Raw genomic sequence first — 18,965 nt, forward strand, 5'->3', positions numbered from 1 at the left:
TGACTCCAAAGGTTGGTGGCAGTGATGGAAAAGTTGAGCTGCAGACTGCTGAGATGTACAACCCTCACACCAACACCTGGCACAACGTGTCCTCCATGATGACCCCCTGCCGCAACTTTGGCATCGAAGTAATTGAGGACCGGCTCTTTGTTGTTGGGGGCTACAGGGGCGATGCCGGCATCTCTAATGTTTTGTACTATGACAGTGACACGAATGAGTGGTCCCAGGCCTGCGACATAGACGTCGCCCGCTACTCTCTGAGCTGCTGTGTGCTTTCTGCTGTTCCCAACATGGCCGACTTCACCATCCCTCGTGATTAGTGATTTCTGCAAATCTTGTATAAATATGAATGAATGAATAAAACTGATGTAGCAATACTGTCACAGTACCTGGCCGTAAATGTATATCATCTGTTTATTCCACTCTTATGCAATCTGTGTCACGACCTGGTGTTTATTTATGGTTTTGTTTTCCTTGTTTTGGGTTTTTAGTTTAATCTGTGTTTAGTTATTGTTATTTTCCTGTAGTTCTGGTGTTTTGTTTCCCTGGGTTTGTGTTTAGTTAGTCTAGTCTTGTCTTGTGTTTCCTGTTTTACTTTGGTAGTCCTGTCCTCCCTGTGTATTGTCTTGTGTTTTACTTCCTGTGTTTTCCCTCCTTGTTGATTACGTGCCCTGCCCTCATGTGTGTCAATTGTGCCTCGTTGTCTTCCCTGGTCCCTTTGTATATAATTCAATTCAATTCAATTCAGTTTTATTTATATAGCGCATATTACAATCAGACATTGTCTCAAAGCGCTTCACAGGAACCCTCCTAAGAGCACTGTGGCAAGGAAAAACTCCCTTTAAGAGCAGGACCCGTCAGCTTAGTTTTGCCACGCAAAGTGTGATTTTTAGTTATTTATTTTGGACTCTGCTATTTTTTTGTATTGCTTTGCCCTCCTGGCTTCAAATAAAAGACTGTTTGGAATTTTTAACCACTTTGCATTCTGCACCTGTGTCCGCTCCTGTGACAAATCCCTGACAATCTGCATGTATGTTTTAGGCTCGCAGTTATGCTGTACACATCTGGATTACTAGACCTGTCCCATCCACCATACAGTATGGTACTGTTTGGGACCATGAGCTCTCTCTCACTTAGTGTCTGTCCTGTCTCCCTCTTCTTCTCCTCCTTTAGCTGTTACGTGCGGTGTAAAAGGAGGACCCAAACGCAGGTGAAGTTCAAGCAACTGAAGGCGAGCTTTATTCAAAAGCCAAGGTTAACTCAAACAATCTTCATCTGAAGACTAGGAAATAAGATTAAACTGAGACAAAGACTTGGACTAAGGAATGAAAAATAAAACAAACAAACAAACTTATCGATGAATAATCCATCCAGGAGGGATGGGAGGACGCGACGACAGGAGAGCCACAACACAGTAACAGCGAACAATGATCCGACAAAGACAAAGAAAAACACAAGGCTTAAATAAGGAGGACGAGACACAGGTGAACACAATCAGGGAGGAGCTGGTAATCAGGGAGAAGGCTAGAGGAGGAGAGAGGGAAGGACTGAGGAGCAGAGAACAGGAGGGAGGAGGAACTGCAGGGAAGACAAGAGGAGCAGAGAAAGAAAGAAACAAATCTCAAAATACTAATAAATAACAAAAAGGATAAACATATGAATACAAAACAAGGAACAAACACAGGATCATAACAGTACCTCCCCCTCAAGGGACGGCTCCCAGACGTCCCAAGAAAGAAAACCCAAAAGTCCAAACTGAGCCAGGAGGGAGGGGGGAGGTCTGAAGGAGGGACCAAACGGAAGCACCAGGGACTAAAGTATCCAAACTGGGCTGGGAGGGCGGGGGGAGGACTGGATTAGGGGTTAAACAAAAAAACACCAGGAGCAAAAGAAACAAAGTCACTAGGGTCCAAAACGCAAAAGTTCAGGGGAGGAAAACGAAGTTCAGGATGGCCTAGTATTGATTTTGTAATTTGTAGATTAAAAGTTCATCCCAAGATGAAGAATCACCAGACTCAGAGAAGGTTCAACCAAAGCTGAGCTTAGACTTGTTGAACAGAACCATTTTGTATACATGACTAATAAACTAATAAACTAATTTAAATCTCTTCATCCTCAGAGCAACTAAGAAGCCATAATGGACTTTCTATGGAGATGTGTGTTAGGTTCAAACCTTAAACATTTGTATTAGACAACCTGCACAAAAGAGACACAGAGAATTAGATATCTTTTTACTTGCAAGGAGAGTGACCAGAGACTGCTCAGTTACAATCTCTCCCGCGCCACTCTGAAGCAGCTCTGGGTTCTCCAAGCCTTTTATTAGTTGGGAACGCCCTAATACATAGTTTACTAAGGGACAAAGGGTTCATGCATCACAAATCTTAGTTTCGTTTTACGATGTCCTTGAACACCTTTAACAACTTCTGTGTGAATGTGTGTGTGTGTCATCTTCGGCCTTTGTTCTTTCTTCCAGTAAAGTGGTTAAACATTAAACATTCTATACATTAAACATTCTATGTGAAGGTCAGGGTTCAACTAAAGTAAGCATACCTTCAAACATAAACACTCATGTGGTTTAAGTTAACTCAAGTAGAAAACACTCAGGTGATTTAGGTTAACTCAAATAGAAGCATAAATCAACAGGGTAAATGCTACTACACACAGTAAGATACTTAAATCATTATGCACACATAAAGAGTAAGATGTAACTCATATAAACTCATAAAGAATCAAGTAAAAGTAGGATAACTTATGTACATTGATTCCAACATTTCCCTCCTGTTTATTCACTTTTACTGCTTTATGTTACATCCTTTAATGACCACTTCTGGTTAAGATTTTCGGTCACAAATTCATACATGCAGTATAAAATGGTACACTCAGAGGGATGGATCATCTCAGTCAGGTAGGAAGACAGCCATGTCTTCGTCATCGTCATCCTCATTCTCCTGTGGAGTTTCTACAACAAAAGGTAACAGAGCATACACTTCCCGCATCTCTGCTCTAACAGGTGCTATGGCGGTGGTTATCATTCTAGTGCACAATGCTCTAATGCAGGGAATGCAACAACATCCACATAAGGTGAGAATAGCGGCAAATACAGCGATAGACATGATGATGGACATCACCAATTGTTTATACTTGCCAAACATGTCTCCAAAACCGTTCCACAGCGATGTGTCCACTCCAGAATGGTCTTTCATCTTGCTGTTAAGGGATTTTAAGCCTTCCAGAGCCCTGGTAAGGCTGCCATCAGCTGCTGTGTTATTCGGAATGAATGTGCAGCATTGGTCCCCAAAGATGGAACAGACTTCACCTTTCTCTGCCAACAACATATCAACAGCAATACGATTTTGGAAAGCCATTAAAGAGGTAGCGGAAAGCTGCTCGTGAATAGCGGAGAAACCTTCTTCAGTTTTGTTTCCTAATTTCTGCACATTAAAGTGGATGTAGTTGATTCGGTCTACATTTTTATTAATAGTGCACCACCAACATAAAACAGATTCAAAACCTGCAGAAACTTGGTTTACCAGTTTATACTCATCTGGGACGCCCCTGGGTACTCCGATGCTGTCTATGTATGTCGGGTCATCACCCTGCCAAGACCTAGTGGATCTCCTTTTAGCTGTATGGATCCAATGATGAGGCATCACACTTTTAACATTCTCAACTAAATCTGTAGCTGAGAGATGAATGAGGGATACAGGCAGAATCAGTGTTACAGAAGCACACAGTCCTGTGGTTTTAGCTGGTAATACATCAAACAATCTGTCATCTCCACACCACCACCAGATGTCGTAATTTTGAACCATTCATCCGTCTCACCATCTTCCTCCTTAATGATGATTGTCTTTGTCCTTGGTTGGCTTCCTGCCACAACGAGTTTACCCTCCGTGTTGTTGAAAGTCGTGTCCTGTCCTGCACTCAGAAGGGAACATAATCGTAAAATCCAGCATGGATCACGACCTGATATCCAGGCACACAAGTATACTCGTCTACAGTTTTCTCTGTCTAAGAGTACATGTCCAGATTTGACCTTCAATGTTACACTGTCTTTAGTGACCATCAGAGTAGGAATGATTCTCTTAAATTCTTGGGCACACTCAGCCCATCCGTAGGAATTTGGAGCCCACTTCAGATCAGTAGATCTAAAAACTGTACCCCACGACCCGCTTTCAACCCTAGGTGACTTACCGTAGGGAGTACAATCAAGGTAAAATGTATGTCCGAAATAGTCTTTTGGCTGTGAACGATGAACTGCAGTCTGAAAGGCGGAACTAGGAATAACAATGGTCTGGCTCACAGCTACAGAGTTGTAACACAAAACTACTTCTGGGTTGAAGTCAGGTTGCTGATATTTTTCTGAGCATGGGTGTACAGGAACAAAGTCGATCGCTCTCTTTTCCTTAGCTGATAGTGTCTCATATCTTTCCCATAACAAGATTATAGTTATAGCAACGAGTCCGATTGCTCCTGCTACGGCTACCATCCTCTTATGTGCTGGGGTCAACACCATTTTTCAACACTCCTAAGACTCCTCCTAAATCACCTGCCCAGAGTGGTGGACAATCTTCACCGGGTTTGAGACGACAGCAACCTATGGTTACGGCCCCCTTTGTAGTCGGCCTTTGCTCTGGAGGTGCCTGTTTTGAGAAGTCACTAATCTACACCAAATACCACAGCACTAACACTACAATACAGAGGATGACAGCAACTGCATACGCTATAATCATAAAAGTTATTTTACTCATGTTTGATTATTTTCTTACAATGAGACAAATGAACCCAAGTACTCCTTTCTGCAACCTTCACTGCTGTGCCAGTTGTTAATAGTACCTGGTACGGGCCTTCCCACTTAGGTGAATGCCAATGTTTCCTCTTTATACTTTTTATCAGGACCCAGTCTCCTGGCTCTACTAGCTGGTCATCCTGTGGGAACATAGAGGATGTATCATCGTTATCGGTCTGATTAATCACCTCTTTTTGTTGCTCCAGCATTTTTCTCATGTAGTCAGCTAAAGTACTTTCATCATCAGTTTCCCACACATTTTTAAAGAAAGGCAATCTGTAAGGTCTGCCAAACAGAATTTCGTAAGGTGTTAGTCCATTTGTACTTGTAATGTTTATGTACAACTTTACTAAATCTAAGCATTTAGTCCATGGTCTGTTTGTCTCTTCCATACATTTCTTAAGTCTATTTTTTATTGTTCCATTCATTCTCTCTACCAAACCTGCGCTCTGTGGATGATAAGCACAATGGTGTTTTAGATCTATACAAAACATTTTGCCTATGTTAGAGATTAGTTGATTTACAAAATGAGAACATTATCACTGTAGATTTTTTCTGGAATCCCATAGCGAGGAATAATGTCCTTACACAAAGCTTTCGCTACCGTTAGTGCGTCTGGGTTTTTAGTAGGAAATAGTTCAATCCATTTTGAAAAAGAATCAATTATGACTAAACAGTATTTTTTACCTTCACTTTTGTTTAGTTCTATGAAATCCATGTGTATGTGCTGGAACGGATAATCAGGTTTTGGAAACTGTCCTCTTTTTGGTCTCAAATTGCCTTGAGCATTATGTTTTGCACATATCAAACATGCTCTGCAAAGATTTTTTGAATAGGAATTGAATCCATATGTTGTGTACTTTCTGGCCACCAAACTCAACATCCCCCCTGTGGAGACATGTGTTTGCCCATGGCTCCATATAGCGGCCCATTTATATAGATTTTTTGGTAGGATTGGTTTATTTTCTGGTCATGTGTATATTCCCTCTTTTAGTTGTGCCCCCTTTCGTTTCCACTGTTCCAGCTCTTGGTTGGGTGATTGTTGTTGCATATCACGTAGTATGTCATGGTTTAAGCTAGTGTCTGACATACTGAAAACATGGATTTCACCCTGCGCGGCTTCTTTTGCTGTTTTGTCTGCAAATGCATTTCCTCTAGAAATAGGATCAGTCCCGTTTGTGTGTGCTGCACATTTGCATATGGCTAATTGTTTCGGCAAATTTATAGCCTGTAGCAGTTCTGAGAGAAGTTTTGCATGTGTTACTGGTTTTCCTGTAGATGTTATCATGCCTCTATTTTTCCAATGTTGCGCAAATGTATGAGTTGTTGCATATGCGTATTGGCTGTCAGTGTAAATTGTTGCTATTTTGTCTTTCATTAAGTTACAAGCTTCAGTGAGAGCTACTACTTCTGCTGCTTGTGCAGAAAAATGTTGAGGGAGTGCCTCTGCTCTCAAAACCTTATCTTGTGTTACGACAGCATAGCCTGTCTTTGTTTTTCCTTTATCATCCTTTTTAGAAGAACCGTCAACAAACAGTGTGTGTCCCTGCTGTAAAGGAATATCCTTTAAGTCTGCTCTGCTCTTGGCTGTCTGTTCTGATAGAGATTCACAGTCATGAGGCTCCCCCTCCCCTTCCGTGGGCACGAGTGTAGCCGGGTTAAGTGCTGTGCACCGTTCTATTTTTAGATGTGGCTGTGAGAGTAAAATGGACATGCAGGATAAGTGTCTGGCCGGGGAGAGAAAAGTCATTTTGGTTTGCAATAATAGGGCAGACACAGCATGAGGGACTTTTAAAAGTAACGGATGAAAAAGTACAATGTCTGCACTTGAAATTACAGCTAATGACGCAGCGATCACTGCTCTCACGCAATGAGGCAATGCACATGCTACAGCATCCAACTTTGTCGAGTAGTAGGCAATTGGCCTGAGTTTATTTCCATGCATTTGTGTCAAAACTGAGGTCATGAAATATCCTTTACAATCTACCATTTGCACAAACTCCTTTTGGTAGTCTGGTAAGGCCAATGTGCAGCTGCTTACCATGGCCTGTTTTAAATTGCACAGAGCATTTTCAGCTTCAATTGTCCACTTAAGGCTGTCAGACATTTTCAATTCTTCCTTATACATCAAAGACTGTAATGGTGCAGTTAATTCTGCGTAATTCGGCACCCAACTTCGGCAATAATTAGTCAAACCTAAAAATGACATCATCTGCTTTTTTGTTAGTGGCTTGGGTGCTTGTAGAATTGCAGGATTGCTTCTGCAATCTCTCGCTATGTGGCCTTCCTTTCCGCATGACCAGCACGCTCTGGGGTTATCAGTTGAGCGTGACCTAAAACCTCCTCTGCCTCTGGCCCTACCGCGTCCGCGACCTCGACCTCTGGCTTGTTGATAAAACACAGCTGCCTCTTCTTCTTCCTGATAGAAAACCAACTCCTTTTTTCCTTTTTTGCTGCTAATGACTTTCTCCGCATGCAGGGCATGATTTACATACTCTGCGAGTGTTCCCCCGCTCATGCCTATATAATGACGATTTACCCACCCACTAATCTCTGGCAGGGAGCCTGAGTGTAAAGCGTTTTTTAGCTGTTGTTTATAAGCTCCATCATCAGCGTCATTCACCTCTAGACCACTGTGCGCTCTAAAAATTTTCTCCATCCTTACTCTGTACTCCTCAAACGGCTCCTCTGGCTTTTGTTTACACCTTCCAATTTCAGTGTAATTTGCTCTCCTTCTATATCTGTTTCTGATCCGGTCTAAAAGCGGATTCACATTTCCATTTAATTCCCTACTCTCAGGAGGATGAATCTGGTTTTGTGCATCAGTAGGGGAATAATTTCCTTTTATATAAAACCAGTCAGGACCTGTCAAGGTCATCCAAATTTGCTGAACTTCTGCTCCATTTAAATGATATGATTGTCGCAGATTTTCCATTTGTGTGATGCATTCCTCAACATCCTCCTTAGGGTGCGGAATCCCCTCAACTGCTTTTTTAACATCACTTTGAGTCCAAGTTCTGAATACTCTAATTACCTCTCTCTCACCCTCCTGGCCTGCGCGTGGATTAGGTAATTCTATTAGAGGGAAAACATCTGTGTCTCCTCTCTCTTGTGAGAAATCAGGTATTTTTGGTTTCGGAGAAAACATATTTTGTATTCCGGTTGTTAAGCCTTTTGACCAGTCTCCTACACTGCCTTGTGAACGGGTTAGCATCGTGTGTGGAGTTTCAAATACAGGAGGTGCGTAGCTGGGCTGTGAAATTTCATTTTCAAGAGGTGTGTATTTGGGCGGCCCCCCTGGTGGCCCCCCTGCTATGTGTGTGTCTGGAGCGGAGACTTCAGCCTGTTGTTGCAACAGCTGTCTAACCCCAGCATATGGCCCAATAAAATCATCATCCTCCTTCCTGTGAAACAGCAATGTCTGTTTCTCTCCTACACTGTCACTGCCTACTGTCCCTTTTCTCTTTTTCTCATCCCTCTCCCGTCTCGCCTTCCTCTCACCCTCCTCACGCTGTCCTGCTATTTTGATCCAGACCTGCGTGTGTTCATAACCTTCTTTTTTCAATTTATTTTTATCATCTTTACATTTGAGCCTAATTTTGAGTTGCAGGTCTTTTACATTAGTAGTTGATAGTTTACCATTAAAACTATACTTTTTTATCCAATGACCTAACGGTTCTATCGCGGCTTCATCTGCCTTTTGAACTATTTTCCAATCTTTACATGTTAACTCATCAATTAACTTTTGTCGGGTTTTGCTTTGCCCCTTCCCCATTTTGATCTAGATGTTGGATCCAGTGGGTCTTAATACCTGCTGTATTCTATCACTGGATTTCTTTCAACAAGATGGCAATCAATAACCTTTTGTGGTAAAACTCACTTCAACCTTTTCAGGTGGAGTTTTCTTGCCTACATGCATCCACAAAGGCTCACCATTTGAGTCTTGTTGTTTTATATGAAATATAATTACCTAGTGGTAATTATGTTTCCATTCACACATTCACTTTCACACCTTTTTGTTCGAACGTGCACTTCACTTTTTAACACAGGTGCCAAACAGGTTCCGCTGTCCTACGTAGAATTTAACTAGTCCTTTTAAACTAGGGGAGTCTACCCTCCTGCGGACTTTTTTACTTGACCTGATAGAGTCTAGAATTGTCAGGGTTTTATTCACTTTTTCACTTCTTCAACACACAGAGGATTTCACCATCCTCTTGTCAACACACAGAGGATTTCACCATCCTCTTGTACTTCTTATCTTTTACTGCGCGCGTCTTTCACACATTCCCCCTTTTTAAAGGAAATCTATACTCACACTCGTCTGTGTCTCCTGGACTTACCGTCAACCATCGGACCCCAGCCCACGAGGGAGGGACCAGTCCCGGAAAGGGTCTCAAGCAGTGGCCACTGTCTTTCTCTGGATCTCACCTCGTTCGCTGGGATCGTCAGGTATCTTGGAATCCGGCTCGAAGGACCAATTAAATGTTAGGTTCAAACCTTAAACATTTGTATTAGACAACCTGCACAAAAGAGACACAGAGAATTATATATCTTTTTACTTGCAAGGAGAGTGACCAGAGACTGCTCAGTTACAATCTCTCCCGCGCCACTCTGAAGCAGCTCTGCGTTCTCCAAGCCTTTTATTAGTTGGGAACGCCCTAATACATAGTTTACTAAGGGACAAAGGCTTCATGCATCACAAATCTTAGTTTCGTTTTACGATGTCCTTGAACACCTTTAACAACTTCTGTGTGAATGTGTGTGTGTGTCATCTTCGGCCTTTGTTCTTTCTTCCAGTAAAGTGGTTAAACATTAAACATTCTATACATTAAACATTCTATGTGAAGGTCAGGGTTCAACTAAAGTAAGCATACCTTCAAACATAAACACTCATGTGGTTTAAGTTAACTCAAGTAGAAAACACTCAGGTGATTTAGGTTAACTCAAATAGAAGCATAAATCAACAGGGTAAATGCTACTACACACAGTAAGATACTTAAATCATTATGCACACATAAAGAGTAAGATGTAACTCATATAAACTCATAAAGAATCAAGTAAAAGTAGGATAACTTATGTACATTGATTCCAACAATGTGCAAATTAGAGTTAAAACTGGTCTGAAAATACAAATGGTAAATATTTATAACATGTAAAGCACACCAGTGACCAAAAATACTTACTGCTTCCAGCTTATTCACATTTGTGTAATATATGTCTGAGGATTTCAACTTCTCTTTTTTATTCATGTTTTATAACTGTGTCATACTACACAAAATACATATTTGGGTTGCCTCTACATTGACTCATAATTGTGCTGTTTCCATAGAGGTGCAGGCTTGTATAATGCAGTGAAAACTGAGCCCACAGTGATTAAAAATATAACAAGAGTAAAAAAACGCCCAGAAACTGCTTTGGTTGAAATGTCTGAAAGGTTTCAGCCTTCTATTTCACATGCACCTCCTGTAGTAATGGATTTGTTTTATTGTACACATTTGATCTCACATTGAAAGATGAAATGCCATTCAGGTGAAATAAGACCTTTCAGGTTCAATGCCTTATCAAACAACACTTCCTTCCTTTAAAAACAGCTTCCTGTCTGCCACCTGCTGGCAACTTTTGAGACCTTTTTTTTTGCATTTTTGTAATTTTTATCTGTGTTTTTCCCCGAAGGCTGTCTCTCTCAGTCTGCGAGGACGGCCTCGCAAGAAGAAAGGCCGAGACAGCAAAGCCAGTCAGAATCCTGGATTGAGAGGATGAAGGTTAGTTTGGTCAAAAGGATCATAATAATGACATGTGGGATTTAATTCACCGTCATTATATGGATAATTCATTTATGTAAGCTGTATAAACTGTTGTGCCCTCTGTGTTTATTTAGATGCTAATAAAACTGTTAGTCAGACCTAGGAGCATGTGCTGCCAGTGGTTTAAAACCTGTGGATAAAATTTCTCTTCAGGGGCCCAGTGGGCTTCAACTTAAATTGAATTGACTTCAGAACAACCCAACCCCTGATCAGTACTGGATGGAGCTCCTCTTTGCGCCAGACTGGTCCTCAGATCAATATCTTAGAAAAAGGACCAAACCACTGCAACTTTTAACTTCCAAGCATAGACTATATAAAGATGGATGCCATAACTTAACATAGCTCCCCAAAACTGATGCCAGAACATCTGAATTGAACAGCTGGTGCAGTATGGGTGATAAACCTCGCCTCTTCCATGTTCGGCAGCAGCTAAAACGAAAGCCAAGCAGCTGGCTCAAAGAACTGGAGGTTAAACAGTGAAGTTGCAGCTTTACCTCTGGAGTACTACACAGACTCTGGTTCCAAGATGGCATCTTTTTCCAGCATGGCAGTGCTGCCATGCTGGAAAATCTGTAGTACTACATGTACTACATGTACTACAAATCTGTAGTTCATAAGCTAGATATTTTGGCCTCACATGTGTACAGTGGGCAGAGGTGGAACTGTGTTGTCCATCTGTATTTACACTCCATGATTCCAAGTTGCAAAACTTGATTACGCTGCACACATAGATAAACTCTATATAGAGTTTAACTATTAAGGGTAAAGCCACGGCTATTCATGAGGTGTGTTCACTCACCTGATCTTACTTCATCACTGCAGACCTTCATAACACAAGCAAAACTGAAACTTTCATCACTTTCATCAAAGCTGAATCAAAGTGCCATCAGTCAGAAGCTGTCTCTCCGCTTCTAAAGAAGTAAGGTGCCATCTCTTACTCCGTCCTCACTGTGTCCTCTGTGCTGTCAGTCAAAGCAGAGACATGTGCTCTGCGAGGTTTTGGGTCAGTAGGTTGAATGTCGGCGTCTCTGTGGTGTTGCATTCTTGGACCTGAGCTGAGCTGTTTATGCTCGCTCACTTCCTCTAAGTCAAACACGTGCCACCAGTGACCTATTAAACAATGAGTATTCACATCTATCACCTCTGCTATCTGATCACATCTTTATTTAACACTCTGAAAAGCAGATATGTGTCTGAGACTGATCTTGCACACAGGGGTTAAAATGTTTTACACAGTAACACACACAGTACATCGTTATTGACAGGGCAATATTTCAAAAAGATATGACAACAGCTGTATGATGATGTGTCCCTGTACCCTGTGAGCAACTATTTGCTCACAATATTCACATCCTGTTAAGACACTTCCAAGAACCTCAGGTCTGTTAATTGAGATGTACATGACGAGGTAGACGAGCCGACGTCACGCAGCCAAGGCTTGAACTTTACCCCCTCACCTTGTTCACCTCAGGATAATCCTGTGGCGGGTGTCAAAAGACAGGTTTGCTTTTTTCTTTTTTTAAACTTTATTCTCAACTGACAGCACTGCTTCTTAAATATGTGGCTTCCATTTTATCCTTATAACTGACACCAGTTCTAAAGTTCTGAAGAGAAAATGATGTTTTCAGATACTGCCTAGTTTGTTTGAAAGTAGTTTTTTTTCCACCACTAACTTTTTATTCCTGTTTATTGAGATGTTAGCAGCCATGCCTGGTATATGCCACATAATGTTGATGTAAGTATAAGTAGCAGGCGTGTGTGTGTATTTTCTTTGACCTTGAAGCAGCCATCTGCTGTCCTGCCGCTGCCTCTCTGGCTGCCAGGTAGACAAGGATTAATCAGGCCAATTACTCCTGTGCTGAAATCTAGGTGACCTGTGTTACGTGTGCAGGATGAGGTGAGACCAACATTTCTGTTTGATAGGAGGTCAAATTAACATAAAAAAATAATATGATGATGAGCAGTGGATTTTATGAATCATTGTTCTCTGAGAATTAGGACAAAGGTAAAGATAGTGAAGAGGTGAAGAGGCCAACAAGTGTGACAGGAAAAGAGGTGTGGCCTTCTGAGGAAAAAAAACATGGTGGAAGAAGAGGAGGAGAGAAAAGGGAGGCAGAGACAATGAAGGAGGGATAGAAAGAGTTGATCGCTCCTGGTGTAAATCTCTCAATCTGATCAGCGTGTGAGGAGCTGGACTGACGCACAGCGTGGAGGCACAAGCTCTAAAGGTAAGAACTCCACTGTTCATTTAACTTTAATGCAGGATCCCCACTGCCACAGTGGTACACATAGTGGTGCATGTGTCCATTTATTATTGTGCAAGAGCAGTGTGTGTTCAGTTATGTTCATGAAGTGTGCTGCTGTATGTACTGTAGAGATGCAAAAAATATGAATATAAAAACAAATCTATAAAGAAAACTTTACATATATTGCATTTGTTTTATTTTATAGTTTCATATAATTATGTTTGTGTTACATTTGAATGACTATACAATAGAAATTCAAAATATTGAAGCATAAAATGCTTGAAATGCATGAAAACTACAGCTCAGGAGTGGTGAATTAAAAAAAAAACCTTTTTGGAAATATGTTCACTTTTAATGATGTGGCTTAAGGAAGGGACTGCAGGGATCAGGCCATGATCAGACTGAAAATGAACCCATTCACTGCTTTAGTGGCATAATCAAAGACATTTAGTATTTTTATCCTAATAATTAATGCTTAATCTTAACAAAGTGTTACATAAATTACTTCTTATTTCTCTGTTAAACTGCCCTTTGTTTTGTCAAAATGTCTTAAACTGCCCATAAGGATAATGGGGTTGCCTGTGATCCTGTAACACGCTGCATTGATGTTAGTTTTCAGTGTCTGAAGGGACATTGTTTACTGCTGTTGTTTTGCTGAGCGCTTTATTTTGTCACAATGGGTTTTGAATTAGACTTATAAGTGCACTTGTCACTTGTTTAAGATGAGACTAATCTCACTACTTAAATATCCACCTTGACCATATGTTGTTTGGATGCTGCTCATCTCCACTGTTCACCCTGGATTACCACACACACACACACACAGGCGTGCTAGCCCACTTATCGCTGAGCACAACTGCTTGCAATTAGGTTAATTGAGTGACCTGTAGGTGGTGATAAACTTAAGGGTAAACAGTGGAGATTGGGTGTGACACTGTTCTGTCCCTCAACCATCTGTCTCTCCTTTAAGCCCTGTAAATCACATCAGCACCAGCAAAGACAGACGACTTATACTAGGTAGTAAAGACTCAACGGAAACATGTTGCAAAGTTTTTCTAAACTTAAACATAAGCATTTATTTTTCTTATTTTGTAAAACTATATATCCTTTTCTTTACAATCTGACTAAATTAAGTGGTCTGTCTCACATAAAACAAACTTATAATTGCCCTTTTCCACTTTGTTTCATTATTCATAAAACACAGTGAATCATGTATGAATTGTAAACACACACACTCATTGGAGAGGCTGGTCAGCACAAGCAACAGGTGGTCAGTGAGGTTTAGCTGCCACATCACGTGTGTGCCATTTCAAAATGCCGACCCTGTATAATGAAGGACATGTTACAGTTACAGAGCTGTCAGCCTCCCTCCACAGTACAGATACATACAGCCACATGGACTCACGTCAGTGTTACCATCCATCCATGATAATAGTATGGCGCTCTCTGTATCATTGAATATATCCTAGTCTTCTTTGTTGGGTTTGGAGGAAGCTAAAAATAATCATTTGTGACTGACATCAAAGCTGGTTGGCGTGAGTATTGTTGGCTGTCGCGGTCAGGATGTCACACACCTCTGATTTGGACTAATCCTTGTCTGGACAGGCTGTGGTAGTTTTGGCACATGGTTCTGCCATGTAGGGTCACTAGTCAGACATACAGCTGAGGCCAAAGACGTCATGTTGAGGTGTTCCACCATCATCACATCCGGCTGAGATAAAAAACATTATAGCCATAGCCAACAAACTGTTGACTTAAATCTTTTTGATGAAGTTGCATCACAAACACTGATCCACAGGACAGGCACTAATCAGTATATAATATTGTATTATTGTCATGTTTTGTCTTATAGCTTATATTCTACTTCATAGGTTCCAGAGAGGCGACGTGCCAGAAGAAACCAAGCTCCCTCACAGAAAAAGGAAACTATACGTTCACTTATGAGGGGACATTTTATGGAAGGAAGTTTGTGTTGTCTCAGTCCCTGATGCCTCCTTCACAACCACAAAGAAGTCAACCCAACCTTCAGCTAGGATCACACATTCTGAAGTGAAGCCTCTGCTCTTCTTGGAAGAACTGGGTTTGGAGATCATGAGAAACTCTCAGTCTCCACATCTGCTCCTGGTTCCTGTTGTGTTTGCTGTACTTTCCCTGTGCCTCTGCTCTGCATCTGGGTCTGACTACGACTATGGAGCTCACCCACGTTTTGTGTGCACCCCTATTCCTGTAGACACAGATCCTTCCTGCTTCCCAGGTGCAGGGGGATCAGCAGGGCCCGGTGGAACGAGCTACCAAAATGCACCTCCTGCCGGCTGGTGGGGGGCGAGTGAAGAGGCCAAAGCCACCATTCTACACCTTCGTGAGAGCCTTGTACGACAGAAGGAGACCATCTTGGACCAGAGGGAAACCATTAGAGAGCTGATGGCCAAACTCTCTCTGTGTGAGGGCCTTGGACGGGGTGTGTCGCCTCACGATGACCACCTCAGCACATCCTTGCCCTTGCACCACACAGGAGTGGCCAGTCACCACACATATGCTGACAACAGGCACCATAGCAACCAGCAGGGTCACCATGGAAACAGCAACTTCATACCAGACTCACCACACTATCCCTCTGTGGGGGGGCAACGATCTGATGGAGGGCACAGCAGCAACAACCAGGGGAAGGATAAACACGTGACACCAGGGGACTTCACATCGTCACCGGAGCAGATGGAGAGGATGCTGCAGGCACTGAAGGAGAGACTGGACAATCTGCAGGTGAGCAACAGCAAGACAGAAGTTTTTAATTTTTACATGCAAAACTATTGAAAAAGAGAAAGAAGTGAGAAAGAAGTCAGCTAATGAATGAGACAGAGGAAGGCTTCTGCCCATATATGGCGTTTCCTTTTCACAGTATTGCAGTCATCACCAGATTGTTTCTTGATGATTAAGTCCCAAAGCGGAAAGTCCACTAATCACTTAAGACAAAGGAACAATGAATTACTTAAGCACATAAAGCCACTCACTCCCTTGGCAAAAGAGTCACTCTGATGTCCCTGAGAGGGAACTTTTGAGGCTCAGAGGTGGAAGTCACAGATGTCAGTTTTTGTGCACTCACTCTCTCTCTCTCTCTCTCTTTCTCTCTGGCCTGGATTGTGACCACAGAGAGATGTCAGGAGCTGTGGAGTGTGTGAGGGGGGGTCTAAGATCAGCAGTAATTATCGTGATCTCCCTTGACAGACTTGTAATCAGGGCACGCACCAGGACAAAGCCTGGATTACCTGAAAGGAAGAGAAGCAGAGGCAGATAACAGGAAGACACAATGGGTGTGGGAGAAACACAAATGCAGATAACAAGAAAAGAATAGTTCATAAAATACTCTGAAGACAGACCAACACATGAGGCCAAACTGTACCAAAGCAGATACATTTGCCTAAATATTCCTCACTGTGTATTTCCATCTCCAACAGAAAAGGAACACGTCCATCGCATACTCCAGCTCTCTGAAGGAACTGCTGCAACGGAAAATTGATGCTCTGGAGCAGCAGCTGCATCATCGCACCGCCGCCCTCAGCAGTCCAAACATCCACCACGATGACCACAGCAACCACAGAGGCGATGGTGAGCACCATGACGAGCACCATGGCGACGATATGCATGACCAAAAAGAAGACCACAATGATGGACGTCATGACGACCACAGGGACAATGGCAGCCACACAGACCATGAGGACAGCCACAATGACGACCATCATGATGCAGACGGTCACGATGGCCATGGCCATCATGAGGAGGATGATGATGATGATGATGATGATGATGATGATGATGATGAAGAGGATGGAGATCACCACATTAATGAAGCAGACAGTCACAGTTACCTTCCACACACAGGATACAGAGCTCCAGGTGCACGGACGGGTTTCCACTCAAATAAACTGGAGATGATGTTCAATCAGCTGCACCACGCAGGTAAATCCTAATAGTCTCCTGTTTAGGAGTAGTTTCAGGAGTAGTTTTTTGTGGATGAAACACAAAAAAAACAAAACAAAACATTTACAGTTTGTGATGTGTTTAGTGGAGATCAGTGAATGATGTTATGCTTCCTTAAACAGGTTCCAACAGGAAGAAATCAAAGAGTCCTGATGGCTTCCAGATCAGTTTCCCAATGAGGACTAATTACATGTACGGACGGATGAAGAGGACCCTGCTGCAGGAGATCTTTGCCCTGACGCTATGTCTTTGGATAAAGGCTGGTGCAGGGCCTGGACTGGGAACACCATTTTCTTACTCTGCACCTGGACAAGCAAATGAGCTGGTGCTCATCGAGTGGGGCAACAACCCCTTAGAGCTGCTGATTGATGACAAGGTGAGGGAGAACAGAGAGCCCCGGCGGTCTTCTCAGAAATATGTGACTATATGAACAAATTAAGATTTTATTGAACTAATTTATGCTTTATTAACCCAGAGAAATAAGGCTCAAGTCCTTTGTTCTATGAGTATTAAATATATTACCTAAATATTAAATAATCATCACAGATAGGATATAAACCTGACTAACACATCTATATGCACAAGAAGAACTGGCATTACTGTGGTCTGACTTCCGGTGCTGCTGTGACATGTGTAAAGTTTTCAGTGGTCTTCAACACTTCCAGCCACCAGAGGGCAGTGAAACTGTGAAATTGTGTCAATTCTTAAGTAGCTTCTGTATTTAAATAATGTCACCAGACATCATATTTACATTTACTTTGTCCATCCTCTCCCCAGGCAGTGACGTTGCCTCTGTCTCTGACTGATGGGAAGTGGCACCATGTGTGTGTGACCTGGTCCACACGGGATGGACAATGGGAGGCCTACCAAGACGGAGTACAGCGAGGCTCTGGGGCAAATCTGTCCCCCTGGCACTCCATCAAACCTGGAGGGGTCTTCATCCTGGGACAGGAGCAGGTAACGTCAAATTGAGTCAAGTTTTTTTTCTACTGGTATGTGATCTTTATGTGTTTTAATGCGAGAAGTTTTTGATCGTCCTTGCTCTCACTCTTCAGGACACTCTGGGAGGCCGTTTTGATGCCACTCAATCATTTGTGGGTGAGATGTCAGACCTGCACATGTGGTCACACGTCCTCAGCGCCGCTGACATCTACAGCCTGGCCTCCTGTGGCAGCCACCTCAGAGGAGACGTCATCGCTTGGTCTGAAACCGAGGTGGATCTTCACGGAGGAGTCACTCGATATCCATTCGACCCCTGTCACTGAAGGGACAGGAGTTAACCGAGGAACTGGATCACATTAAGAATATTGATCATCTGATATGACTGACACTGAAGAACATTTTAACTTTGAGGATGATCACACTGTGGCTCCAGCCTCAGAGTCAATGCCTTCCATGAAACTTTTTCTAAACAATAAAAAGGATTAAAAAGTGGTCTTAGCAGTCTGGGCCTTAGTTACTGGCCATTGTAACAGTGAGTTAGTGTTTTACTAAAGAGGCCGACGCGGAATGTGACATATTGTCATGTTGTTAATAAGATGCTGTCAGGTCTGTGCTAATGTGAACAGGCCTTTCATGGAGCCTGTTGTGGCGAACTGTACATTGTTAGTTTGACTTCTAGATACAATTTCTACTCTGGATTCTCTTTTTAAGGTTTCCACGAAACATACAGCTAATTAACCAAAGAAACTGTAGAATTAAAAAGAAATCATGTTGCTTGTAATTTTATGAATCTATGTATTATAGTCGCTTCAGTTTGAGAGTGATAGTGAGAGTGTTTTGCAGCCTTTGCTGACTTAAAATTCTTTCTTGCCTCAATTTTGTACCAAAACAGGGCTTCTTTCAGCAACTGGAAAAGTTTAATACTTTTATATCTTGTTAATGAATGTTTGTACACACATCACTGACAGCACTCACTTTTTCAACGAATCAGTTTGTAGCCTCTGACTGGTATTTTGTGGAAGTCATTGCACTGTGGAAGAATCTGGCCTTGAATGTATGTTAAATATTGTACAGTATTTAATTTTAGTCTGTTTTTCTTTGAAATGTGTATGAATAAAAATGTTAAAGTTATGCATGGTGCTTTTCATTTATTATGCAGCTAGCAGACCTGCATGAGGTGAAGTGCTGCCCCACCTGTGTGGTAAAAGT

The 18,965-nt window shown here is 42.2% G+C and overlaps 2 protein-coding genes across 2 annotated transcripts; one reads left to right on the forward strand and one right to left on the reverse strand.

Moving 5' to 3' along the window:
- Window positions 1-2,164: 2,164 nt before the first annotated feature.
- LOC114449162 (uncharacterized) lies at window positions 2,165-9,364 on the reverse strand. Its single transcript, XM_028426596.1, has 2 exons — window positions 3,826-9,364; window positions 2,165-3,682 (listed from the first exon to the last, which is right to left on the reverse strand). The coding sequence occupies exons 1-2, from the start codon at window positions 4,514-4,516 to the stop codon at window positions 2,898-2,900; spliced, it is 1,476 nt and encodes a 491-aa protein (XP_028282397.1). The 5' UTR covers window positions 4,517-9,364; the 3' UTR covers window positions 2,165-2,897.
- Window positions 9,365-14,463: 5,099 nt separating this feature from the next.
- On the forward strand, window positions 14,464-18,314 carry LOC114448382 (neuronal pentraxin-1). The gene is made up of 6 exons (XM_028425298.1): window positions 14,464-14,476; window positions 14,821-15,599; window positions 16,292-16,793; window positions 16,937-17,190; window positions 17,592-17,771; window positions 17,870-18,314. The coding sequence occupies exons 1-6, from the start codon at window positions 14,464-14,466 to the stop codon at window positions 18,077-18,079; spliced, it is 1,938 nt and encodes a 645-aa protein (XP_028281099.1). The 3' UTR covers window positions 18,080-18,314.
- The last annotated feature ends 651 nt before the right edge of the window (window positions 18,315-18,965 follow it).

The sequence above is a fragment of the Parambassis ranga genome, chromosome 16 (genome assembly GCF_900634625.1).
Source record: "Parambassis ranga chromosome 16, fParRan2.1, whole genome shotgun sequence".
Classification (NCBI taxonomy): Eukaryota; Metazoa; Chordata; class Actinopteri; family Ambassidae; genus Parambassis; species Parambassis ranga.